This window comes from Anolis sagrei, chromosome Y (assembly GCF_037176765.1).
Source record: "Anolis sagrei isolate rAnoSag1 chromosome Y, rAnoSag1.mat, whole genome shotgun sequence".
Lineage (NCBI taxonomy): Eukaryota > Metazoa > Chordata > Lepidosauria > Squamata > Dactyloidae > Anolis > Anolis sagrei.
This window is the reverse complement of record NC_090035.1, coordinates 76871749-76898485: the sequence shown is the minus strand read 5'-3', so window position 1 is coordinate 76898485 and position 26737 is coordinate 76871749. Positions and strand designations below refer to the sequence as shown.

The following is a 26737-nucleotide window of genomic DNA, read 5'->3' as shown; positions in this document are numbered from 1 at the left end:
CGGTAGGCTTTCATCCTCTTTGCCCATCATTGATGGTGGGTTGGGCAGAAAATGACTCTGCACATGCTCAGGGAGCATAGATTGGGTTGCGGTGTGCAACATAGTGAGAGTTCTCCCTTTTAGCCCGTGGCTTTCCCTGCCCAAGACCCCTGTTGCTGCTCTTTGCCTATCATTGATTGTAGAGATCTTTGGGGTGCAGGAAAAATGACTCTGCACATGCTCAGAGGCACTGTGAGGCCATACATTGGATTGCAGCATGCAAACTCAGTCCTTATGATGATCCTCCCTTGCAACCAGCTTGCTGTCCATCACCAAAGACCCCCCAGTGGAGCCCTCTTGCTGCTCAGTAGGCTTTCATCCTCTTTGCCCATCATTGATGGTGGGTTGAGGTGCAGAAAATGACTCTGCACATGCTCAGGGAGCATAGATTGGGTTGCGGTGTGCAACATAGTGCGAGTTCTCCCTTTTAGCCCGTGGCTTTCCCTGGCCAAGACCCCTCATGCTCAGAGGCACTGTGAGGCCATACATTGGATTGCAGCGTGCAAACTCAGTCCTAATGATGATCCTCCCTTGCAGCCCTTTTGCTGCTTGGTAGGCTTTCATCCTCTTTGCGCATCATTGATGGTGGGTTGGGGTGCAGAAAATGACTCTGCACATGCTCAGGGAGCATAGATTGGGTTGCGGTGTGCAACATAGTGAGAATTCTCCCTTTTAGCTCGTGGCTTTCCCTGCCCAAGACCCCTCATGCTGCACTTTACCTATCACTGATTGTGGAAATCCTTGGGGTGCTGAAAAAATGACTCTGCACATGCTCAGAGGCACGGTGAGGCCATAGATTGGGTTACGGCATGCAATATCGGTCCTAATGATGATCACCCCTTGCAGCCAGCTTGCTGTCCATCACCAAAGACCCCCCAGTGGAGCCCTCTTACTGCTTGGTAGGCTTTCATCCTCTTTGCCCATCATTGATGGTGGATTGGGCAGAAAATGACTCTGCACATGCTCAGAGGCACTGTGAGGCCATAGATTGGGTTGTGGCATGCAATCTCAGTCCTAATGATGATCCTCCCTTGAAGCCAGCTTGCTCTCCATCACCAAAGACCCCCCAGTGGAGCCCTCTTGCTGCTGGGTAGGCTTTCATCCTTGGCCGTAACCTTTCCTTTGGCCTTGCAGGGGGTGGCGGTGCAATTAGCCCAGGGCTTTGAACCTGTCTGACGAGGGCCAGGAGCCAAGAGAGGAAGAGGAAAGCAGTGGGATAATTAGCGGCGCTTGTTGCCCCCCACTGGTCTCTGTTCCTCTTGGATCGTGGCACCGTGCCACGGCTTCCCGCTGCTGCGCCGTGTGTGCCGTGCCATAAGGTTTCCTTTTATGGCCAACAACTTCAATGATTCCCAATGGAAAACTGACAAATTGTCAATTAAGACAGGGCCATTCTTAGAGGAGTATATTATGCCCCAAAGGATTTAATAAAAAAACCAAGTTTTGACCCAGCCCAGTTGATCACAGAGGCGTACTGAAGGACCTAGCAATTCACATTAGCTAAATGTCTTTAATGTGCATGTCTACGTTGCCATATGGAAAGGAGATTCCATGTGAACACAAGGAAGAACCTCCTGACTGTGTGAGGCCGTTCAGCAGTGGAACTCTCTGCCCCGGAGTGTGGTGGAGGCTCCTTCTTTGGAGGCTTTTAAACAGAGGCTGGATGGCCATCTGTCAGGGGTGCTTTGAATGCAATTCTTTGCAGGGGGTTGGACTGAATGGCCCATGAGTTCTCTTCCAACTCTATGATTCTATATAATTCTATATAATCCAGATTATCAAATCCAATCATCCACATGATCTGCTTTGAACTGGATTATAAGAGTCTACACTGCCATATAATCCAGTTCAAAGCAGATGATCTGGATTTGATATGGCAGTGCAGAAGGGGCCTGAGTCTTGTGTAACAGAGGAAAGTAGGGCCTATTGTTGTTGTTATTATTGACAATAATATATGCACACATCCATCTGTCATCTATATGTCTGTCTGTCTGTCTATCTATCTATCTAGCTAGCTAGCTAGCTAGCTAGGTATATAAATACATGGTTGTCTTCATTGATTCCTTTGTGTTTTCATCAGTAGGCTTGTGTTGGTCTCATATATGCGCACGTCCATCTACCACCTATATCTTATACATACACACACACGGTTGTATTCATTGACACACACACACACATATATATGTACATCGATCTACCATTTATTATATGTATATATCTATTTATCTAGGTATATAAATAGATGGTTGTCTTCACACACACACACACACACATGGTTGTATTCATTGACATCTTTGCCTCTCCATATGTAGATTTGTGTTGACCTCATATGTATATATACACACACACACACACACACACATATGTACATCTATCCACCATCTGTATCTATATTATTATCTAAATTATATTATTATTATATCTACATATCTATCTATATTGATGGTCATGTTAGTTGAATGCTTTGTGTCTCCATCAGTAGGATTGTTGGTCTTTGATATCTCTATCTATCTATTCACACACACACACATATATACACACATACACATATACTCACACATACATTTACATACACACAGAAACCCACACACACATATTTAAACATGCATGTACTTTCTATATCTATCTGTATATTCCTTTGTCTCTCTGTCAATAGGCTTGCGATTATCATATATAGGCAGTCCCCAAGTTACAAACATCTGACTTACACACGACTCATAGTTAAGAACAAGGGTGAGACAATAGGAAGTGATGGAAAGAACAAACCTACAGAACCTATCTTGTTCGTACCTTGGGGAGTGCCTGTACACACACACACACACACACACACACACACAGAGCTATAGATCAGTGGTTCCCAACCTGTGATCCATGGACCACCAGTGGTCTGCAAGAACAAAAATGGTCCACGGCCTCACCGTTACTACACCGTTGCCTCGTGGCAACAAGAGTGACTGGTAGATAGATATAAATATCAATATGTTCACTACCTCCTGGTCTCTCCATCATTCCATCAACAGTAAGGCCAAGCCAGTTGGGTTGACCGACCATCATGTCCAACAACATGGCCAAGATCGCCGAAGCCCGTAAGACGGTGGAGCAGCTCAAGTTAGAAGTGAACATCGATCGCATGAAGGTAAGCCTTCCAAACGACTCACAGGTGGGCATGCATGAACATAAAAGCCACACTTGGGTCATCTAGCTTGTCAAAGGGCAAGCAAACAGTTGCCAAGGGCCGCCCCGCAAGCATCACAATGCAGTAGTCCAGCTGCGAGGCTGATTCTTTGGAAACTCTTCTTCTCCGCCAGGTATCCAAAGCAGCAGCTGATCTCTTGGCGTATTGTGAAGCCCATGGCAAGGAAGACCCCCTGGTGACCCCCGTCCCGTCTTCGGAGAACCCGTTTCGGGAGAAGCGCCTCTTTTGTATTGTGCTGTAAACCCAAATATCGGGGAGGAAGGCTTCCAAAATCTGTCCTTTTTCGAAGACATCATTGGGATGAAGCATAAAGTGGAGTAGAAACCCTAGGATTAAATAGGAGGGGAAAGTATATGTATGTACGCATGTATGTTTGTTTGTGTATACTTTACTGTTCTTATGCAATATCTATAGTTAGTACTTTCGGATATTTTAGCCTGTGTATCCTTTCTCTCATGTTGTCCATCTTGTGATTCCCATCTGTTTACCAAAACTCAGAAGATACACGATTGTACAGAATACACAATCTCAGATGGCAGAAATAAATAAGTTACCAGACTTGGCCATAATAATAATAATAATGGGTTGTTGTGGGTTTTTTGGGACTATATGGCCATGTTCTAGTGGCATTCTCTCCTGATGTTTCGCCTGTATCTATGGCAAGCATCCTCAGAGGTAGTGAGGTCTGTTGGAACTGGGAAAAAGGGGTTTATATATCTGTGAGGATATATAAACCCTTATATATCTCTGAGGATATATCTATATATCTCTGAGAATGCTTGCCATAGATGCAGGCGAAACGTCAGGAGAGAATGCCTCTAGACCATGGCCATATAGCCCGAAAAAACCTACAACAACCCAGTGATTCCGGCAATGAAAGCCTTTGACAATAATAATAATAATAATAATAATAATAATAATACATCACACAGTTCTAAACTCTTGGGAAGTGTTCGACTTGTGATTTTGTGATACGAAACCCAGCATATATCTCTCGTTTGCTGTGACATACTGTGCTTTTGTGTCAGTAAAACAATAATAATAACAATAATAATAATAAATAGCAACATTTTTTTTTTGCCTGCCTCTCCTCATGGTTCGAGGCAGGTCACAGCATTACTAAAACATAAACAAACACATAATCGTTTCAAAACACTCTGTAACATGGAGTTTAAAATTCAACATTAAAATTACATATTCTAAAGGATTTCATGTGATCTCGGATGCTAAGCAGGGTCAGCCCTGGCTAGTCCTTTAATGGGAAACTGCCAAAAAATTTCAGGTGCGGAAGGCATTCACCTCTTTGTGACTCCGAGGAGGATCAGATTATATTTCTCTTTCCCAACAACGAGCAAATGACAGCTTGCTGAAATTAGCCTATGATTTGTTCTGCAAGATCCAATTAACCAGATGCTAATTTGACATTTTTTCCTTGATCATCAAGCCAGTAATTTCATTGCTGGCTCCGTCTGGGTCTTTAACCGAAATCGTCATCTTTGAGAGAGACACACAGAAGTTTGAATCCACTTGCATTGCGATGGCTTCATCCTATGGAATAATGGGAGTTGTAGTTTTACAAGATCTTTATCCTTCTCTGCCAAATGGTTCCTCATCAGACGGCAACTCCAAGGATCCCATAGCATTGAGCAAAAACAGTTTAAGGTCCTCATCACACTAGAGAATGAATCCACTTTAAATCTGGTTGCTGCTTCCTGCAGAATTCTGGGGTTTATAGTTTAGGGAGGAGCTTTTAACAACCTTACTACAAACCCCAAAATTCTGCAGGAGGCAGAAACCAGATTTCAAGTGGATTCATTCTCTAGTATGATGGTGGTGTCAAACTGTGTTTATTCTGCAAAATTGATGCCCTCCAGGTGACATAATTGTAGACAGACTTTGGGGGTTTTGCCCAAAAATGGTAGCCAGTTTTATGTTTGTTATTGTTGGTTTCAACTCAGTTGCTTGGCTGCAATATTTTGGGCTGATTAAAGTTACTGAAAAGTTTCCAAAAAGTTTCTGAAAAGTTTTCAAAAAGTTTCTGAAGTTTCCAAATAGTTTTTGAAAAGTTTCCAAAATGTTTCCAAAAAGTTCCTGAAAACTTTCTGCAAAGTTGCTCAAAGCTTTCTGAAAAGTTTCCAAATAGCTTTTGAAAAGTTACCAAAAACGTTTCCAAAAAGTTCCTGAAAATTTTTCTGCAAAGTTGTTCAAAGCTTTCCAAAAGTTTCTAAAAGAGTTTCAAAAAGTTACTGAAAACTTTCCCAAACATTCCTGAAAACTTTCTGCAAAGTTGCTCAAAGCTTTCTGAAAAGTTTCCAAAAGGGTTTCGAAAAGTTACTGAAAACTTTCTGCAAAGTTGCTCAAAGCTTTCCGAAAAGTTTCCAAAAGGGTTTCAAAAAGTTACCAAAAACGTTCCCAAAAGTTCCTGAAAACTTTCTGCAAAGTTGCTCAAAGCTTTCTGAAAAGTTCCTGAAAGAGTTTCAAAAAGTTACCGAAAACTTTCCCAAAAGTTCCTGAAAACTTTCTGCAAAGTTGCTCAAAGTTTTCTGAAAACTTTCCAAAAGGTTTTCAAAAAGTTACCGAAAACTTTACAAAAAGTTCCTGAAAATTTTCTGCAAAGTTGCTCAAAGTTTTCCGAAAAGTTTCCAAAAGGTTTTCAAAAGTTACTGAAAACTTTCCCAAAAGTTCCTGAAAACATTCTGCAAAATTGCTCAAAGCTTTCTGAAAAGTTTCCAAATGGTTTTCAAAAAGTTACCGAAAACTTGCCCAAAGTTCCTGAAGATTTTCTGCAAAGTTGCTCAAAGCTTTCTCAAAAGTTTCCAAATGGTTTTCAAAAAGTTACTGAAAACTTTCCAAAAAGTTCCTGAAAACATTCTGCAAAGTTGCTCAAAGCTTTCCGAAAAGTTTCCAAAAGGGTTTCAAAAAGTTACCGAAAACTTTCCCCAAAGTTCCAGAAAACTTTCTGTAAAGTTTCCAATTTTTTTCTGAAAAGTTTCCAAAACAATTCTGAAAAGTTTCCATAAAGTTCCTGAAAACTTTCCATAAAGTTCCTGAAAACTTTCCGCAAAGTTTCTTAAAACTTTCTGAAAAGTTGCCAAAAAGTTTTCAAAAACGTTTCCGAAAACTTTCCAAGAAGTTCCCAAAAACTTTCTAAAAAGTTCCCAAAGTAAGGAAAAGTGTCCCAGCCTGGCTCTCCCACGCTCTTCTGTCTGGTTCACGTCACCTTGAAATCCAAGATTAATTTTGTGAGAGAAAATATGCCGGCGGATGTCTCCAAATCCAAATTCAGGGGGAAAGGTCTCTCTTTGGTCTGGTGTCCTCCGATGTCAAGCAACACATCATTCTTCAGATGGAAGGGATATCATGAAGAGGTGAATTGGACCACAGCTTGGGAAATATATATTGTACGTTTTGCAATGCACTCTGGAGGCTTTGGAGATGGAGTCTAGACTAAACCGGCAGCCAATTCCTCAGACACACTCGCTCCTCCTCGGCAACATCAAGAGGGGCAGGAGGTCAGCCGGTAACAAGGGGAAGAAAATCATTATTATTTGCAGAATGGTGAGCGAGATGGGAAAGAATGTGCATGAATCATCCAAGCAGATGGAAGCCATTCAGCAAAAAGGGAAAATCTCTTCCGCAGCTTTGGCTTACAAACCGGCAGAGCTCAGAGAAACTTCTCTTCGTTCCCATAATTCCCAAGCAAGCCTCCTGGGAATTGCGGCCCAAAGGCCATAAAACAGAGTGGAAATTCCTTTATTGTGACATTGGACCCAGCTTTTAGGGCTTGCCAAAAGCCAAATATAATAATAATAATAATAATAATAATTATTATTATTATTATTATTATAATTCTCATCTGCCTCTCCTCACGGCTCGAGGCAGGTTGCAACATTGGTAAAACACAAATCGAAACACACAATCATTTAAAAATACTACATAGAATACACATATTAAAGCATATTTCTATAAAATACATATTAAAATATGCAAAAATTACTATATAAAGCATATTTCTATAAAATACATATTAAAATATGCAAAAATTACTATATAGATAGATATAGGTAAATGTGCTGTCGCACACTGGGCCTATAGCAATTGGCTTTTGAACAGGACGTGCTCTTTGTGCCCAGCAGGAAGCCGGGGTGCCTCGGATGAGAGGCCCTATGGGTTTTCTTATACAAAGTCTTTAGAAGCTTAAAAGCTTAACAAAGTTCTTTATTATTGGTTAACTCTTCAACAAATCAAACAAATGCTTCTTAACTTGTATCTATCTATCTATCTATCTATCTATCTATCTACCTACCTACCTACCTACCTATCTCATTTTTCTATCTCTACCTACCTACCTACCTACCTACCTACCTACCTACCTAGCTAGCTAGCTAGCTATCTAGCTATCTATCTATCTCATCTCTCTCTCTATCTCTCTCTACCTACCTATCTACCTGCATCACCTATTTATATATGGAGTCCACAGCGGCGCAATGGGTTAAACCTTTGTGCTGGCAGGACTGCTGACCAACAGGTCAGCGGTTTGAATCCGGGGAGAGCGGGTTGAGCTCCCTCTGTCAGCTCCAGCTCCCGATGCGGGGACATGATTGAAGCCTCCCATAAGGATGGTCAAACATCAAACATCCGGCCATCCCCTGGGCAACGTCCTTGCAGATGGCCAATTCTCTCACACCAGAAGCCATTTGCACTTTGGTTTGCGGTAGGTTTTCTGGGCTGTATGGCCATGTTCCAGAAGCGCAATGGGTTAAACCTTTGTGCTGGTAGGACTGCTGACCAATAGGTCAGTGATTTGAATCCGGGGAGAGTGGGTTGAGCTCCCTCTGTTAGCTGCAGTTCCTGATGCAGGGACATTTATCTATCTATCTATCTATTTATCGATCGATCGATCGATCTCTGTCTCTCTATGGCCATTAGGTCAAGGATTTGAATCCAGGAAGAACGGGTTGAGCTCCCTCTGTCAGCTCCAGCTCCTGATGCAGGGACATCTATCTATCTATCTATCTATCTATCTATCTATCTATCTATCTATCTATCTCTGTGTCTCTATGGCTATCAGTTCCCATAATTCCCTAGCAATCCGGCTTTCGGAATTGCAATCCGAAAGCCGTAATATGTATGTACGTATGTATGTATGTATGTATGTATGTATATAGTATGGCTTATGTATACAATATGGCTTTTGGCAAGTTCTAATAGCTGGATCCAATGTCACAAAAAGGCATTTGCCCCCATACCTCCTGGTAAAGGTTATGCATGAGGAAGTATGAGCTGCTTGGAGGTGCATCTACACTGTAGAATTGATGCAGTTTGAAACTGCTTTAACTGTCATGGCTCAATGGCACAGAATCCTGGGATTCGTAGTTTGCAAAGGTTTCATTAGCTGCCAACTCAAAGATCAGATCTGGAAGAAAAAAAACACACAATTTGCTCAGAATATAACTATTCATCGGAATGGCTAATGATGGGCCATTGCGCTCAACCCAACCGAGCCAATAATTGACGTTTAAATTGAAAACCTCTTTCTGTTAATTGCATTTTCTGGCGTCTTTTGCCATCTCTGACCTTCCTTTTTTCTTTGCTATGAAGCTTGTAATCTCGGATTATCCTAATGACCCTCTTTATTTACTTAACGGTCATTAAAGCGGCAATGTTTGGACGCCATTGCTTTGATTTCGTTTAGGTTTTGGGTCATTTGAGCGGGGATCCTCTAGCACGGCAAACATTACGACTGCATTTACAACTTCCACAATTCCTAACAACCTCAGGTCCTCTCCTCTGTTTAAAAGCCTCCAACGAAGGAGCCTCCACCCCACTCCAGAGCAGAGAGTTCCACTGCTGAACAGTGACCTTATGGGCCATCCAGTCCAACCCCATTCTGCCAAGAAGCAGGATAATCTCCTTCAAAGCACCCCCAACAGATGGCCATCCAACCTCTGTTTAAAAGCCTCCAAAGAAGGAGTCTTCACCCCACTCCAGAGCAGAGAGTTCCACTGCTGAACAGTGACCTTGTAGGCCATCCAGTTCAACCCCATTCTGCCAAGAAGCAGGAAAATTGCACTCAAAGCACCCCCAACAGATGGCCATCCAGCCTCTGTTTCAAAGCCTCCAAAGAAGGAGCCTCCACCCCACTCTGGAGCAGAGAGTTCCACTGCTGAACAGTGACCTTGTGGGCCATCCAGTCCAACCCCATTCTGCCAAGAAGCAGGAAAATGTCCTTCAAAGCACCCCCAACAGATGGCCAGCCTCTGTTTAAAAGCCTCCAAAGAAGGAGCCTCCACCCCACTCCGGAGCAGAGAGTTCCACTGCTGAACAGTGATCTTGTGGGCCATCCAGTTCAACCCCATTCTGCCAAGAAGCAGGAAAATCTCCTTCAAAGCACCCCCAACAGATGGCCATCCAGCCTTTGTTTAAAAGCCTCCAAAGAAGGAGCCTCCACCCCACTCCGGAGCAGAGAGTTCCAGTGCTGAACAGTGACCTTGTGGGCCATCCAGTTCAACCTCATTTTGCCAAGAAGCAGGAAAATTGCTCTCAAAGCACCCCCAGCAGATGGCCATCCTGTCTCTGTTTCAAAGCCTCCAAAGAAGGAGCCTCCACCCCACTCCGGAGCAGAGAGTTCCACTGCTGAACATTGACCTTGTGTGCCATCCAGTCCAACCCCATTCTGCCAAGAAGCAGGAAAATCTCCTTCAAAGCACCCCCAACAGATGGCCATCCAGCCTCTGTTTCAAAGCCTCCAAAGAAGGAGCCTCCACTACACATCGGAGCAGAGAGTTCCAATGCTGAACAGCTCTTACAGTCAGGAAGTTCTTCCTCATCTTCAGATGGAATATCCTTTCCTGTCACTTGAAGCCATTGTTCCTTTGCGTCCTAGTCTCCAGGGCAGCAGAAAACAAGCGTGCTCCCTCCTCCCTGTGATTTCCCTTCACATATTTATACATGGCCCTCACCATGTTTCTTCTCAGCCTTCTCTTCTGCAGGCTAAACATGTCCAGCTCTTTAAGCCACTCCTCATAGGGCTTTGTTTTTGAATTTCATAGAGACCTCATGGGCCATCCAATATAACCCCATTTTGCCAAGAAGCAGGAAAATTGCATTCAAAGCACCCCCGACAGATGGCAATCCTGCCTCTGTTTCAAAGCCTCCAAAGAAGGAGCCTCCACCATACTCCAGGGCAGAGAGTTCCACTGCTGAACAGCTCCCACAGTGAGGAAGTTCTTCCTCGTTCAGGTGGAATCTCCTTTCTTGTAGCTTGAAGCCATTGTTCCCTTGTGTCCTAGTCTCCAGGGCAGCAGAAAACAAGCTTGCTCCCTCCTCCCTGTGGCTTCCTCTCACATATTTATACATGGCTATCATGTCTCCCATTAACCTTCTCTTCTGAAGGCTAAAAATGCCCAGCTCTTTAAACCGCTCCTCATAGGGCTTGTTCTCCAGACCCTTGATCATTTTCGTCGCCCTCCTCCGGACACATTCCAGCTTGTCAACATCTCCTTTGAATTGCGGTGCCCAGAATTGGACACAGTGGGATTCCAGGTAAAGTGGCCTGACCAAGACAGAAGAGAGGGGGAGATGATGATGATGATGATGATGATGATGATGATGGTCATGGTGATGATGGTGGTGATGATGATGATGATGAAACTACAAGAAAGTAGATTCCATCTGAACATTAGGAAGAACTTCCTGACTGTGAGAGCTGTTCAGCAGTGGAACTCTCTGCCCCGGAGTGTGGTGGAGGCTCCTTCTTTGGAGGCTTTTAAACAGAGGCTGGATGGCCATCTGTCAGGGGTGATTTGAATGCAATATTCCTGCTTCTTGGCAGAATGGGGTTGGACTGGATGGCCCATGAGATCTCTTCCAACTCTATGATTCTATGATGATGATGATGATGATGATGATAATTTGTGATGCAGTTGAGACCAGATTGGAGATTGCACCGCTATTCAGAAATTGCATACTCCCTTGGCTACAATATAATAATTTTAAATAAATTATAATATAGAAATGACCAATAAAAAAATGGGGAAAATGTAATACCAAATTCAGCCAGAAGAGGTCGGTAGAGCATAGATCTAAATGGCTAATGGGCAAACAGCCTTTCCAAGGAAAGACCATTGATGTGGCATGTAATCCTTCAATCAGACAATGGAAAGTGCAGGAGCTCCATATTGCCAGGAAGGGAAAACAACATGTTGTCGAACTGTATATCTTCGCCATCCTGTGCTGTGTGTTTGGATCCGGAGCCATGGAGAGCTGTCTAAGCATTGCGATGGAGAAGGACTGCAGGCCTCACAGCCGTTCCACAAGCATCGGCTTCCCTTCCCATAATAAGTCGATCCTTTCCTAATATGTTAAGGGATGGATAAGGCAGATTGGATAAACTACACGGCTGGGGTAATAATGGGCAGGCTGTGCCAAGCATGCCGTTGGCAAGAGAAGGGCCATCCGTCAAAGAATAGTTGGCCCTGGATGGCTCTATGTCTAAGATGATTTATCCTTTATTGGTCGCTCCTATTGATCACATTGGTTTTTCATTGAAGGGAGTGTGCTGAATGGAGGTGCCAACTCAAGCCCATTCTACACTGCCATATAATCCAGATTATTCATGCAGATAATCCACATTATCTGCTTTGAACTGGATTATCTGAGTCTACACTGCCATATAATCCAGTTCAAATGAGATAATCTGGATTTTATATGGCAGTGTAGAAAGGGTCTCCGATCTGGCCTCAGTTGTGAGAAATCATCACTATCATCATTATCATCACCATCACCATTGTTGTCATCATCACCATAGTCATTACTATCATTATTACCATCATCAACATAATCATCATTATCATTATAATCAAATTCTTCATCATCATCACCATCATTATCACCATTATCATAATTATAATAAACATCATCACCATCACCATTATCATAATAATCATAATCACCATCACTATTATCATCATTATAATAATCATCATCACCAGTATTATCACCATTATCATAATTATAATAATCATCGTCCCTATTATTATCACCATTATCATAATAATAATAATAATCATCACCATTATCGTAATTGTAATAATCATTTTCACCAGTATTATCACCATAATAATAATAATAATAATAATCACCATTATTATCATCATTATCATAATTATAATAATCATCGTCCCCATGATTATTACTATTACCATAATTATAATAATTATCATCACTATTATCATTATTATAATAATCATCGTCACAATTATTATCACCATTATCATAATTATAATCATCACCATCACCATTATCATAATTATAATAATCATCATCACCATTACTATCACCATTATCATAATTATAATAATCATAATCACCATTATTATCACCGATATTAAAATTATAATAATCATCACCATTATTATCACCATTATCATAATTATAATCATCATAATCACCATTATTATCACCATAATAATAATAATAATAATCAGAATCAGAATCAGAATCACCATTATAATTATAATAATCATCGTTACCATTATTATCATAATTATAATCACCATCACCATGATCCTAATTATAATAATCATCATCACCATTATTATCAACATAACAATCACCATAATCATGTCATCATCACCACCATCATCATTATCACCACCATCATCATGGCCATCATTATAATTATCACCATCACAGTCACCATTATAATGGAGCCTTTGGTTAAATCGGGGAGCAGGATGAGCTCCCATCTGTCAGCTCCAGCTTCTCATGCAGGAACATGAGAGAAGCCTCCCACAGAATGGTAACACACCAAACATCCCCTGGGCAATGTCCTTGCAGACGGCCAATTCTCTCACACCAGAAGCGACTTGCAGTTTCTCAAGTCGCTTCTGACACACACTCACACAAAACCATTATTATCATTATAATCACCATCATCATCATCATCATGATCATCATCATCATCATCATCATCATCATCATGATCATCATCATCAATACTCTCATCATCATCTGCCTATTCCAAATATTAAGGATAGACTAGCTGGATAACCCGTGTAGCACAGCACAGATCGTGGTCAATTTGGGCAAGGAAAACACACATCCACAGCTCTGCTTGGCATTGATATTATCATTAGGTAAGGTAAAGGTATTCCCCTTACGTTAAGTCCAGTCGTGTCCGACTTTGGGGGGTGGTGCTCATCTCCATTTCTAAACCAAAGAGCCGGCGTTTTCCATAGACACCTCCAAGGTCATGTGGCCAGCATGACTGCATGGAGCACTGTTACCTTCCCTCTGGAGCGGTACCTATTGATCTACTCACATTTGGATGTTTTCGAACTAGTAGGTTGGCAGAAGCTGGGGCTAACAGCAGGAGCTCAACCCTGCTAAGAAATAAAACCAGAATATTGGCTTTGCTTTTGGGCCAAACCTGTTTTACAAAAAGTCTTGCAAGGATAAAAATGCCAATAAAATAGAATTGCGACACTATTATTATTACTATTAGTATTAGAATAATTGAATCCTAGACTTGGAAGAGACCTTGTGGGCCATCCAGTCCAACCCCATTTTGCCAAGAAGCAGGAAAATCACATTCAAAGCACCCCTGACAGATGGCCATCCAGCCTCTGTTTAAATGCCTTCAAAAAAGGAGTCTCCACCACACTCAGGCAGAGAGTTCCACTGCTGAACAATGACCTTGTGGGCCATACAGTCCAACTCCATTTTGCTATGAAGCAGGAAAATTGCATCAAAGCAGATTGCCATCCAGCCTCTGTTTAAAAGCCTCCAAAGAAGGAGTCTATACCACACTCTAGAGCAGAGAGTTCCACTGCTAAACAGTGACCTTGTGGGCCATCCAGTCCAACCCCATTTTGCCAAGAAGCAGGAAAATTGCAATCAAAGCACCCCTGACAGATGGCCATCCAGCCTCTGCTTAAAAGCCTCCAAAGAAGGAGCCTCCACCACAATCTGGAGCAGAGAGTTCCACTGCTGAACAGCTCTCACAGTCAGGAAGTTCTTCCTCATGTTCAGGTGGAATCTCCTTTCTTGTAGATTGAAGCCATTGTTCCACGTCCTTGTCTTCGGGGTAGCATTAATATTAGTATTATGATATGGTGGGTTGACTGGAGAGGCATGTGGCAGCAGCTGATTGGCTGAGTGTGCCAGGAGCCAGAGTTCCAATTAACTGCTGCCTTTGGCTAGCTGCTGAGACCAACGGTTCTAACTGTCATTTTGCCATTTCTCTCCTTGGACAGCGAAGAGATCGTTCTGGCTGCCAACTATCTTAAAGGCTGATCATTTTAAGGCATGAGGCTTATTTTAAAGACAATTTCAAAGGACTATTTTAATGCAATATAATACTTGTCTTCAGGGCAGCATTAATATTAGTATTAGTATTATGATATGGAGGGTTGACTGGAGAGGCATGTGGCAGCAGCTGATTGGCTGAGTGTGCCAGGAGCCAGAGTTCTGATTAGCCGCTGCCTCTGGCTAGCTGCTGAGACCAACGGTTCTAACTGTCATTTTGCCATTTCTCTCCTTGGACAGCGAAGAGATAGTGTTGGCTGCCAACTATCTTAAAGGCTGATCATTTTAAGGCATGCGGCTTATTTTAAAGGCAATTTCAAAGGACTATTTTAATACAATATAATACTTGTCTTCAGGGCAGCATTAATATTAGTATTTTGATATGGTAGTTTGACTGGAGAGGCATGTGGCAGCAGCTGATTGGCTGAGTGTGTCAGAAGCCAGAGTTCTGATTAGCTGCTGCCTCTGGCTAGCTGCTGAGACCAACGGTTCTAACTGTCATTTTGCCATTTCTCTCCTTGGACAACGAAGAGATCGTGCTGGCTGCCAACTATCTTAAAGGCTGATCATTTTAAGGCATGCGGTTTATTTTAAAGACAATTTAAAAGGACTATTTTAATGCAATATAATACTTGTCTTCAGGGCAGCATTAATATTAGTATTAGTATTATGATATGGTTGGTTGACTGGAGAGGCATGTGGCAACAGCTGATTGGCTGAGTGTGCCAGGAGCCAGAGTCCAAATTAGCTGCTGCCTCTGGCTAGCTGCTGAGACCAACTGCTGCTGCCTCTGGCTAGCTGCTGAGACCAACGGTTCTAACTGTCATTTTGCCATTTCTCTCCTTGGACAGTGAAGAGATAGTACTGGCTGCCAACTATCTTAAAGGCTGGTCATTTTAAGGCATGCGGCTTATTTTAAAGACAATTTAAAAGGACTATTTTAATACAAAATAATACTTGCCTTCAGGGCCGCATTAATATTAGTATTAGTATTATGATATGGTGGGTTGACTGGAGAGGCATGTGGCAGCAGCTGATTGGCTGAGTGTGCCAGGAGCCAGAGTTCCGATTAACTGCTGCCTCTGGCTAGCTGCTGAGACCAACGGTTCTAACTGTCATTTTGCCATTTCTCTTCATGGACAGTGAAGAGATAGTGCTGGCTGCATTAATATTAGTATTAGTATTATGATATGGTGGGTTAACTGGAGAGGCATGTGGCAGCAACTGATTGGCTGAGTGTGCCAGGAGCCAGAGTTCCGATTAACTGCTGCCTTTGGCTAGCTGCTGAGACCAACGGTTCTAACTGTCATTTTGCCATTTCTCTCCTTGGACAGTAAGTCGCTCTGAGTCCCCTTCGGGGTGAGAAGGGCGGCATATAAATGTCGTAAATACATAAACAAAGAAATATTACACAAGCCTCAAGGAAAGTAAGGCGGCATCTTGCATTAAGGCGACAAATGGCTTCCGGAAAAGGATTATAAAGGTGTTGAATAATTAATATGCTCCACTAAGACAAAATGCTCAGCAGGAAGCTAAATGCCTTGGAAAGGGCAAAGCAATTAAGCTCCGGCTTATCTCAGGAGGCATTTGCCCACCTGATGCTCTGTCCAAGGAATCCTTGACCAAGATTTAGGTACATCTTTGGGTATATCTACACTTTAACTGTGATGGCTCAAAGCTATGGGGTCCCGGGAGTTGTAGTTCTGCAAGGTCTTTAGCCTTCTCTGCCAAAGAGGGCTGCTGCTTCCCCAAGTTACAACATGCATGATGCCAAATGCATGATGCTCCTCCACCTTGTATTCTGAAATTGGGGTCCATTCTTCAAGTTGTCCAGAAGAGGGTGCAATGTGTCCCTTTCCTATACAATCAATCAAACCAGATGCCTTTTCTATTCATCACATCTGTATTATGCAATGCATACGTTCACGTGTGCCACTGACTCTTTAGCCTTATGGAAATGGGCAAAATTCTACAATTAGCCCAATAATAGTCAGTGAGAAGTCCTCCCTCCTTATTCTTCCCAGCTACATGACATATACACACACAGACACACACAGACATAGAGACACACTGTGGCCCAGTGTGCGTATATGTGTTTTTTGGGTGTATATATGTCGGTGTATATATATGTGAGAGAAGGAAGGAGAGAAGGAAAGAAAAAAAGGGACGGAAGGAAGGAAGGAAGGAAGGAAGGAGGGAGAGAAGGAAGGTGACAAGGAAGGAAGGAAAGAAGGAAGGAAGAAAGGAAGGAGAGAATTAAGGAAGGAAGGAAGGAAGGAAGGAAGGAAGGAAGGAAGGAAGGAAAGAAGGAGGGAGGGAGGAAGGAAGAAGGGAGAGAAGGAAGGAGAGAAAGAAAGAAAAAAGGGAAGGAAGGAAGGAAGGAAGGAAGGAAGGAAGGAAGGAAGGAAGGAAAAAGGGAGAGAAGGAAGGAGAGAAGGAAGGAAGGAGAGAAGGAAAGAAAAAAGGGGAAGGAAGGAGGGAGGGAGGGAGGGAGGGAGGGAGGGAAGGAAAGAGGGAGGGAAGGAAGGAGCGAGGGAGGGAGGGAGGGAGGAAGGAGAGAAGGAAAGAAGGGAGGAAGGAAGGAAGGAAGGAAGGAAGGAGAGAAGGAAGGAGGGAGGGAGGAAGGAAGGAGGGAGAGAAGGAAGGAAGGAAGGAAGGAAGGAAGGAAGGAGAGAAAGAAAGAGAAAAGGAAAAGAAGGAAGGAAGGAAGGAAGGAAGGAAGGAGGGAGAGAGAGAAGGAAGGTGACAAGGAAGGAAGGAAGGAAGGAAGGAGAGAATTAAGGAAGGAAGGAAGGAAGGAAGGAAAGAAGGAGGGAGGGAGGAAGGAAGAAGGGAGAGAAGGAAGGAGAGAAAGAAAGAAAAAAGGGAAGGAAGGAAGGAAGGAAGGAAGGAAGGAAAGAAGGAAAAAGGGAGAGAAGGAAGGAAGGAGAGAAGGAAAGAAAAAAAGGGAAGGAAGGAGGGAGGGAGGGAAGGAAAGAGGGAGGGAAGGAAGGAAGGAGTGAGGGAGGGAGGGAGGGAGGAAGGAGAGAAGGAAAGAAGGGAGGAAGGAAGGAAGGAAGGAGAGAAGGAAGGAGGGAGGGAGGAAGGAAGGAGGGAGAGAAGGAAGGAAGGAGAGAAAGAAAGAGAAAAGGAAAAGAAGGAAGGAAGGAAGGAAGGAAAGAGGGAGAGAAGGAAAGAGGGAAGGAAGGAAGGAGAGAAGGAAAGAAAAAAAGGGAAGGAAGGAAGGAAGAGAAAGGAAGAAGGAAAGAAATAGGGAGGGAAGATTGACCACAGCAACGCATGGCGGGTACAGCTAGTTGATAATAAAAATAGTAGGTTGAGTTGATGCATATAGTAGGTAAAGGTTTTCCCCTGACATTAAGTCCAGTTGTGTCCGACTCTGGGGGTGGTGGTCATCTCCATTTCTAAGCTGAAGAGCCGGCGTTGTCCATAGACACCTCCAAGGTCATGTGGCCAGTATGACTCCATGGAACGCCATTATGTTCCTGCCGGAGTGGTACCTATTGACCTACTCATATTTGCATGTTTTCGAACTGGTGGGTTGGCAGAAGATGCGGCTAACAGCAGGAACTCACCCAACACCCCGGATTCGAACTGCCGATCTTTCGGTCAGCAAGTTCAGCAGCTCAGCGGTTCAACCCACTGAAAAACTAGGGCAAAATGCGCTATATGATATCCCTGCTTCAAAAACAAAAACATAGAGGAACAACAATAACAACAGTGTAGATCAGGCATGGGCAAACTTGGGCCCTCCAGGTGTTTTGGACTCCAACTCCCACCATTCCTAACAGCCTACCGGCTGTTAGGAATGGTGGGAGTTGGAGTCCAAAACACCTGGAGGGCCCAAGTTTGCGCATGCCTGGTGTAGATGCACCCAAAGAGAGCTTTGTGTTGTTGCTTGTCATCACTCTCCCAAAGGGGCAACCTTTCCCAAAGGGGCAACCTTTGGCCCTCTTACTCATCCGGCGCTACGTTTCCCAACGCTGAGCATGAGCCAAGCAAGGGTTTCCTCGTCCTTCTCTTTGGGGAACTGCTAAGATGGATTGCAACACCGCAACGCTGACATCAGCCAAAGCATGATGCACCTTGTGTGCATTGGGTCTGGTGAGCATCGGAGAGACTGCGTAAGGAGTGAGTCAGAGCATGGGAAAGTCAGACTATCAAGCCCAGAATCCCCCAACCAGATGCTCCTTGGCCCTGCTTTCTTGTCTGGCCTGCAAGTATTTTTGGAGAGTGAGGAAAGGAAAGAGCGTGGGAGTCTGGCTGAGAGAAAGAAAGAAAAATAAAAAAGGGAAACAGCGGCATTGACATCTGTGAGGCTGGTTCTAGATGGGTGCATGTGCCAAGTCCCACCCCTGGCCTGGCCCATCGTCCTTTGGACCCGCCTCTCCGAGTTGAAAAGGGCTGCCCGGGTGCTCCTGACAGCTCACACGCTCAGCCTCACCGAAGAGGAAAGAAGCAGCCAGGTCAAGACAGGTCTCTCTTCGGCTGGAGTTGGTGGCAACATCTGGAAATTCCTGGCCACGAAGGGATAGGCGCCTGGACCGAGTTCTGCTTTGCTTTTGGATTCGGGAGAAGGTTTTTTTGCACCTCCATCAACTGGATCAACTCCTTGCCAATTTGTAAATTCTAAAGTTGCTAGTCCTCAGCGTTGTTCGTTAGGTGCCGCATACTTCCAAGGCTCTCCATTGTGCCGTTGGGACAGGACAAGCCTTGGTCTCCCTTTTGATGGATTTGGCAACTTTTGGGAATTGATGACAAGCCTGGATTGGTGAAGAGCTGGAAGAGCTGGAAGAAGGGGCCCAAAGGTTAGAAGGCCTTGGCTTCTTCATCCTATCCCAATTGGAGTGATTTCTTCCAAAGCTGAGATTTTTAATTCTAAGTTGCTAGTCCTCAGTGTTGTTGGTGCCTGGACGCCTTCCTCCTTGGGAAAAAGGGGCCTGGACACGTTCCTCTTTGGAAGAGGATGCTCAAAGGTTAGAAGGCGTTTGCTTCTTCATCCTATTCCAATTGGAACGACTCCTTTCCAAGTCTCGATTTTTAATTCTAAGTTGCTAGTCCTCAGTGTTGTTCTTTAGGAGCCTTAATTCTAAGTTGCTAGTCCTCAGTGTTGTTCTTTAGGAGCCTTAATTCTAAGTTGCTAGTCCTCAGTGTTGTTCTTTAGGAGCCTTAATTCTAAGTTGCTAGTCCTCAGCGTTGTTCTTTAGGAGCCTGGACACGTTCCCCTTTGGAAGAGGATGCTCAAAGGTTAGAAGGCGTTTGCTTCTTCATCCTATTCCAATTGGAGCAACTCCTTCCCAAGCCTCGATTTTTAATTCTAAGTTGCTAGTCCTCAGTGTTGTTCTTTAGGAGCCTTAATTCAAAGTGACTCCTTCCCAAACAGAGCTTTATTAAATTCTAAGTTGCTAGTCCTCACTGTTGTTGGTGCCTGGACATCTTCCTCCTTGGAAGAAGAAGCTCAAAGGTTAGAAGGCCTTTGCTTTTTTTATCCTATCCCAGTTGGAGCATCTTCCCAAGCTTAGACTTTTAATTCTAAGTTGCTAGTCCTCAGTGTTGCTTTTTAGGGGCCTGGACACGTTCCTCTTTGGAAGAGGATGCTCAAAGGTTAGGCGGCTCTTGGTTCTTCATCCTATTTCAATTGGAGCGACTCCTTCCCAAGCTGAGCTTTTTAAAATCTAAGTTGCTAGTCCTCACTGTTGTTGGTGCCTGGATACCTTGCTCCTTGGAAAAAGAGGCTCAAAGGTTAGAAGACTTTTGTTTTTTCATCCTATCCCAGTCGGAGCGTCACCTTCCCAAACTTTGATTTGTAATTCTAAGTCGCTAGTCCTCAGCGTAGTCCTTTAGTGGCCTGGACACGTTCCTCTTTGGAAGAGGATGCTCAAAGGTTAGGCGGCTCTTAGTTCTTCATCCTATTGCAATTGGAGTGACTCCTTCCCAAGTCTCAATTTTTAATTCTAAGTTGCTAGTCCTCAGTGTTGTTCTTTCAGGGACTGGATGCATTCTTCCTTGGAAGAAGAAGCACAAAGATCAGCACAAAGAAAAGGCAACTTAGCATTACAAATGTAACTTGGCCAGGAGTTGCCATCGTATCTCAGCTGGATTGATTCCTTTCCGAGTTGAGATTTTTAAAATGCTAAGTTGCTAGTCCTCAGTTTTGTTTTTTAGGGGCCTGGACACCTTCTTCTTTGGAAGAAGCACCTCAAAGGTCAGCACAAAAGGAAAGCAACTTAGAATTACAAATGTAACTTGGCAAGGAGTTGCCATCCTATCCCCAGCTGGATTGGTTCCTCTCCAAGTTGAGATTTTCAGTTCTAAGTTACTAGTCCTCAGTGATCTGTTTCCGGAGCTGCTTCCAGGTCTCTCCATTGTGGCATCAGTGAACAGAGCTAAGTTACTAGTCCTCAGTGATCTGTTTCCGGAACTGCTTCCTGGCTTCTCCATTGTGCCCTCAGTAAACAGAGCTAAGTTACTATCCTCAGTGATCTGTTTCCGGAGCTGCTTCCAGGTCTCTCCATTGTGCCCTCAGTGAACAGAGCTAAGTTACTAGTCCTCAGTGATCTGTTTCTGGAGCTGCTTCCAGTCCTCTCCATTGTGCCCTCAGTGAACAGAGCTAAGTTACTAGTCCTCAGTGATCTGTTTCCGGAGCTGCTTCCAGGTCTCTCCATTGTGCCCTCAGTGAACAGAGCTAAGTTACTAGTCCTCAGTGATCTGTTTCCGGAGCTGCTTCCAGGTCTCTCCATTGTGCCCTCAGTGAACAGAGCTAAGTTACTAGTCCTCAGTGATCTGTTTCCGGAGCTGCTTCCAGGTCTCTCCATTGTGCCCTCAGTGAACAGAGCTAAGTTACTAGTCCTCAGTGATCTGTTTCCGGAGCTGCTTCCAGGTCTCTCCATTGTGGCATCAGTGAACAGAGCTAAGTTACTAGTCCTCAGTGATCTGTTTCCGGAACTGCTTCCTGGCTTCTCCATTGTGCCCTCAGTAAACAGAGCTAAGTTACTATCCTCAGTGATCTGTTTCCGGAGCTGCTTCCAGGTCTCTCCATTGTGCCCTCAGTGAACAGAGCTAAGTTACTAGTCCTCAGTGATCTGTTTCCGGAGCTGCTTCCAGGTCTCTCCATTGTGCCCTCAGTGAACAGAGCTAAGTTACTAGTCCTCAGTGATCTGTTTCCGGAGCTGCTTCCAGGTCTCTCCATTGTGCCCTCAGTGAACAGAGCTAAGTTACTAGTCCTCAGTGATCTGTTTCCGGAGCTGCTTCCAGGTCTCTCCATTGTGGCATCAGTGAACAGAGCTAAGTTACTAGTCCTCAGTGATCTGTTTCCGGAACTGCTTCCAGGTCTCTCCATTGTGGCATCAGTGAACAGAGCTAAGTTACTAGTCCTCAGTGAACTGTTTCCAGAGCTGCTTCCAGGCCTCTCCATTGTGCCAAAGAGAGGAACCTGGCTCCCAGTCCTTTTACCTTGCCGTCTCTTTGTTATCGGCTGCCCGAGGACCAAAGCGTTGACCCTTCACCCTCCTTTGTGCCAATGCACCCTCTGGACCCCGCTCAGGCCCTCACAACGGCGCCTATCTCGCCCTCGCTATCCAAGGACTGCAGCAACATGACCCAGCTGCACCAGGATGGCAACCCAGTGGTGAGCTCTTTTATGTTTGCGGCCGGCGTGGTGGGCAATGTGGCCGCCTTGGCCATCCTGGGCATCCACCGCAAGGAGCTGCGCACCAAGACCTCCTCCTTCTGTATCCTGGTCACTGGCCTCGCCGTCACCGATCTACTGGGCACATGTGTGGTCAGCCCCATCGTCTTTGTCGCCTACTCCCGCAACGCCACTTTGGTGGGCATGGTGGCGCGTGGCAGCTGGTTGTGTGACCTCTTTGCCTTCTCCATGATGTACTTCAGCCAGGCAGCGATGCTCATCCTATGCGCGATGGCGGTGGAGCGCTGCCTGGCCCTCAGCTACCCCTACTTCTACTCCCAGCACAACATCCGGCGCTGGATGAAGCTCTCCTTGCCGGCCATCTACGCCTTCAGCGCCTTCTTCTGCAGCCTGCCTTTCCTAGGAGTCGGGAAGTACAAGCAATATTGCCCAGGGACCTGGTGCTTCGTCCAAATGGACGTGGACAAGGCCACGGGCCATGCGGCCTTCTCGCTCTCCTACGCCACCCTCATGGCCATCCTCATCTTGGTCATCTTCCTCTGCAACGCCTTGGTCATCACCAGCCTCTGCCAGATGTACCGCAAGCAGAAGGCCCGCCGGCGTGGCTCCGTAAACGTGGCACAACGCCGGCGCAAGAGCTGGTTCAGCCGTGGGGAGGAGGAGGTGGACCACCTCATCTTGCTGGCACTCATGACCGTCATCTTCGTCATCTGCTCTTTGCCGCTCACGGTAAGTTCTGCGCACTCCGCTCCGAAAACGTATTACAGGCCATCCTCGAGTTGCAAACATCCGACTCCTAGTTAAGAACGGGGGTAAGATGGTTTTAGTTTATTCAGCACTTAGACCAGGTATGAGTCATTCTTTGGTGGTGACAAACTCTCATTAGGACCTCTGCTGCATGCCACAATGCAATCTATGGTCTTGCAGTGCCTCTGAGCATGTGCAGAGTCATTCTGCTGACCCAATGAATTTTGCAATCAAGGCAATAATAAGCAAGGAAATATTACTTTGGTTGATAAGACTCTTTGGTGGCAACAAGTGAGCTGGCTAAAACTCTCATTAGAACTCTGCTGCATGCCACCATGCAATCTATGGTCTTGCAGTGCCTCTGAGCATGTGCAGAGTCATTCTGCCGACTCAAGGAGCTCTGCAATCAAGGCAATAATAAGCAAGGAAATATTACTTTTGTTGATAAGGTTCTTTGGTGGTGACAAGTGAGCTGGCTAAAACTCTCATTAGGACTCTGCTGCATGCCACAATGCAATCTATGGTCTTGCAGTGCCTCTGAGCATGTGCAGAGTCATTCTGCCGACTCAAGGAGCTCTGCAATCACGGCAACAATAAGCAAGGAAATATTACTTTTGTTGATAAGGTTCTTTGGTGGTGACAAGTGAGCTGGCTAAAACTCTCATTAGGACTTCTGTTGCATGCCACAATGCAATCTATGGCCTTGCAGTGCCTCTGAGCATGTGCAGAGTCGTTCTGCTGACCCAAGGAACTCTGCAATTGAGGCAATAATAAGCAAGGAAATATTACTTTGGTTGATAAGGCTCTGTGATGGCAACAAAACTCTCATTAGGACTTCTGCTGCATGCCACAATGCAATCTATGGCCTTGCAGTGCCTCTGAGCATGTGCAGAGTCATTCTGCTGACCCAATGAATTTTGCAATCAAGGCAATAATAAGCAAGGAAATATTACTTTGGTTGATAAGACTCTTTGGTGGCGACAAGTGAGCTGGCTAAAACTCTCATTAGGACTTCTGTTGCATGCCACAATGCAATCTATGGTCTCGGAGTGACCCTGAGCATGGGCAGAGTCATTCCGCTGACCCAAGGAGCTTTGGACTCAAGGCAAATGGAAAGGTTACAGTGGACAAAGTGGGCTAAAAGCTGACAATGACACTATTGCTGGGTATCTTGGGTTGGGGAAAGCAAGCAAATGAAAATTTAATTTGCCTCTGAGCATTGTCAGAGTGCTGCTTCAAGAAGCCGAAGAGGAGCTAGAGCAGGTACGGGCCAACTTTGGCCCTCCAGGTGTTTTGGACTTCAATTCCCACAATTAATAACACCTGGAGGCCCAAAGTTTGCTCCTACCTGGCTTAGGTCACTGGTCTTTCATGTACAGAGCAAACCAATAAATACATAAAAACCAGATGATTATATACTCACAATCTCTGACTATGCCTGCCATAGATGCGGGCGAAACATCAGGAGAGAATGCTTCTGGAACATGGCCAGACAGCCTGGAAAACTCACAACAACCCAGTGCTTCCGGCCATGAAGGTTTTCGACAATACATTGAACATGGGGAAAGTATATACGTGTGTTTGTATATATATGTGGTTTTGCGCATGCATTGTAATGCAGAAACTTTGTTTTTGTGGGAGGGGCATCCTGCAATACCATTGAGTCTCAACTAATTTAACATAGTTTGTGGCAGCTACAAAAGGGAAGTCCCTGGAGTAGAACATCTAGTTTCAAAGTAAGGAATGCACAATTAAACAGGAAAAAAATGCTTTCAAACCAGGAACAGAGCATTTTCTTTTATACACACACACACACACACACAAGTCGTCCCCTGCCACGCATTGCTGTGGTCCAGTCTGTGTATATGTGTTTTGTGTGTGTATATATGTGTATATACACATGTATATGTGTATATACACATGTATATGTGTATATACGTGTGTTTGTATATATATGTGGGTTTGCGCATGCATTGTAATGCATTTTTTTGCATTTAAAGTCTCTTCTGCTGTGTTTTTCAGTGTTTTTATGAGTGATGGTCACTCGTTGGACTGTTAGGTGTCTTGCGGTCAAGTTTGGTCTCAATTCACCCAGTGGTTTTTGAGTTATGTCAATCCCACAAATGAATATTACATTTTTATTTATATAGATATAGATATGCACACACACACACACTCAAATTTGTTGCATAGTGTAATAATTCTCCAGCTTCGGCTTCAGAAAGCTCCAGTTGTGATTTCATGTCCCATTACTCCCAGCCTAAGTGTGGAAGGTCCCAAACAATCATCAGTCCTTTCTATGGTGGAGCCTCATTCTCTGGAGAGGGTGGATGGTCATCTGTCGGGAGGGATCAGATGATGTCTTTCTGCCTAGCAGAATGGGGTTGAACTGGATGACCTTTGGGGTCCTTTCAAACTCTAAGATTACATGATGAACCCCGATCACTTCCTTTTCCTAATGCCCATCCTCTCCCTTCCTTCCATGGATGGCCATCTGTCGGGAGGGATCAGATGGTGTCTTTCTGCCTAGCAGAATGGGGTTGAACTGGATGACCTTTGGGGTCCTTTCGAACTGTAGGATTCCATGATGAACCCTGATCACTTCCTTTTCCTAATTCCCATCCTCTCCTTCCTTCCATGGATGGCCATCTGTCGGGAGGGATCAGATGGTGTCTTTCTGCCTAGCAGAATGGGGTTGAACTGGATGACCTTTGGGGTCCTTTTGAACTCTAGGATTCCATGATGAACCCTGATCACTTCCTTTTCCTAATTCCCATCCTCTCCTTCCTTGCATGGATGGCCATCTGTCGGGAGGGATCAGATGGTGTCTTTCTGCCTAGCAGAATGGGGTTGAACTGGATTACCTTGGGCGTCTTTTCTGACTCTAGGATTCCATGATGAACCCTGATCACTTCCTTTTCCTAATTCCCATCCTCTCCTTCCTTGCATGGATGGCCATCTGTCGGGAGGGATCAGATGGTGTCTTTCTGCCTAGCAGAATGGGGTAGAACTGGATGACCTTTGGGGTCCTTTCCGACTCTAGGATTCTACAATGAACCCTGATCAATTCCTTTTCCTAATTCCCATCCTCTCCTTCCTTCCATGGATGGCCATCTGTCGGGAGGGATCGGATGGTGTCTTTCTGCCTAGCAGAATGGGGTTGGATGACCTTTGGGGTCTTTTCCGACTCTAGGATTCTACAATGAACCCTGATCACTTCCTTTTCCTAATGCCCATCCTCTCCCTTCCTTCCATGGATGGCCATCTGTCGGGAGGGATCGGATGGTGTCTTTCTGCCTAGCAGAATGGGGTTGGATGACCTTTGGGGTCTTTTCCGACTCTAGGATTCTACAATGAACCCTGATCACTTCCTTTTCCTAATTCCCATCCTCTCCTTCCTTCCATGGATGGCCATCTGTTGGGAGGGATCAGATGATGTCTTTCTGCCTAGCAAAATGGGGTTGAACTGGATGACCTTTGGGCGTCTTTTCCGACTCTAGGATTCCATGATGAACCCTGATTACTTCCTTTTCCTAATTCCCATCCTCTCCTTCCTTCCATGGATGGCCGTCTGTCGGGAGGGATCAGATGATGTCTTTCTGCCTAGCAGAATGGGGTTGAACTGGATGATCTTTGGGGTCCATTCCGACTCTAGGATTCCATGATGAACCCTGATCACTTCCTTTTCCTAATTCCCATCCTCTCCTTCCTTGCATGGATGGCCATCTGTCGGGAGGGATCGGATGGCGTCTTTCTGCCTAGCAGAATGGGGTTGAACTGGATGACCTTTGGGCGTC

The 26737-nt window shown here is 44.7% G+C and overlaps 2 protein-coding genes across 2 annotated transcripts in view; both read left to right on the top strand.

Moving 5' to 3' along the window:
- Positions 1-2941: 2941 nt before the first annotated feature.
- Positions 2942-3871, top strand: LOC137095716 (guanine nucleotide-binding protein G(I)/G(S)/G(O) subunit gamma-8). The gene is made up of 2 exons (XM_067462518.1): positions 2942-3175; positions 3348-3871. The coding sequence occupies exons 1-2, from the start codon at positions 3092-3094 to the stop codon at positions 3474-3476; spliced, it is 213 nt and encodes a 70-aa protein (XP_067318619.1). The 5' UTR covers positions 2942-3091; the 3' UTR covers positions 3477-3871.
- A 16586-nt stretch (positions 3872-20457) lies between these two features.
- The window catches only part of LOC137095724 (prostacyclin receptor-like), a 40670-nt gene continuing 34390 nt past the window's right edge, over positions 20458-26737 (top strand). Inside the window, exon 1 of the mRNA XM_067462531.1 lies at positions 20458-22922. Within this exon, the coding sequence (XP_067318632.1) occupies positions 22065-22922 (858 nt within the window). The 5' untranslated portion in view covers positions 20458-22064. The remainder of the gene's footprint in view (positions 22923-26737) is intronic.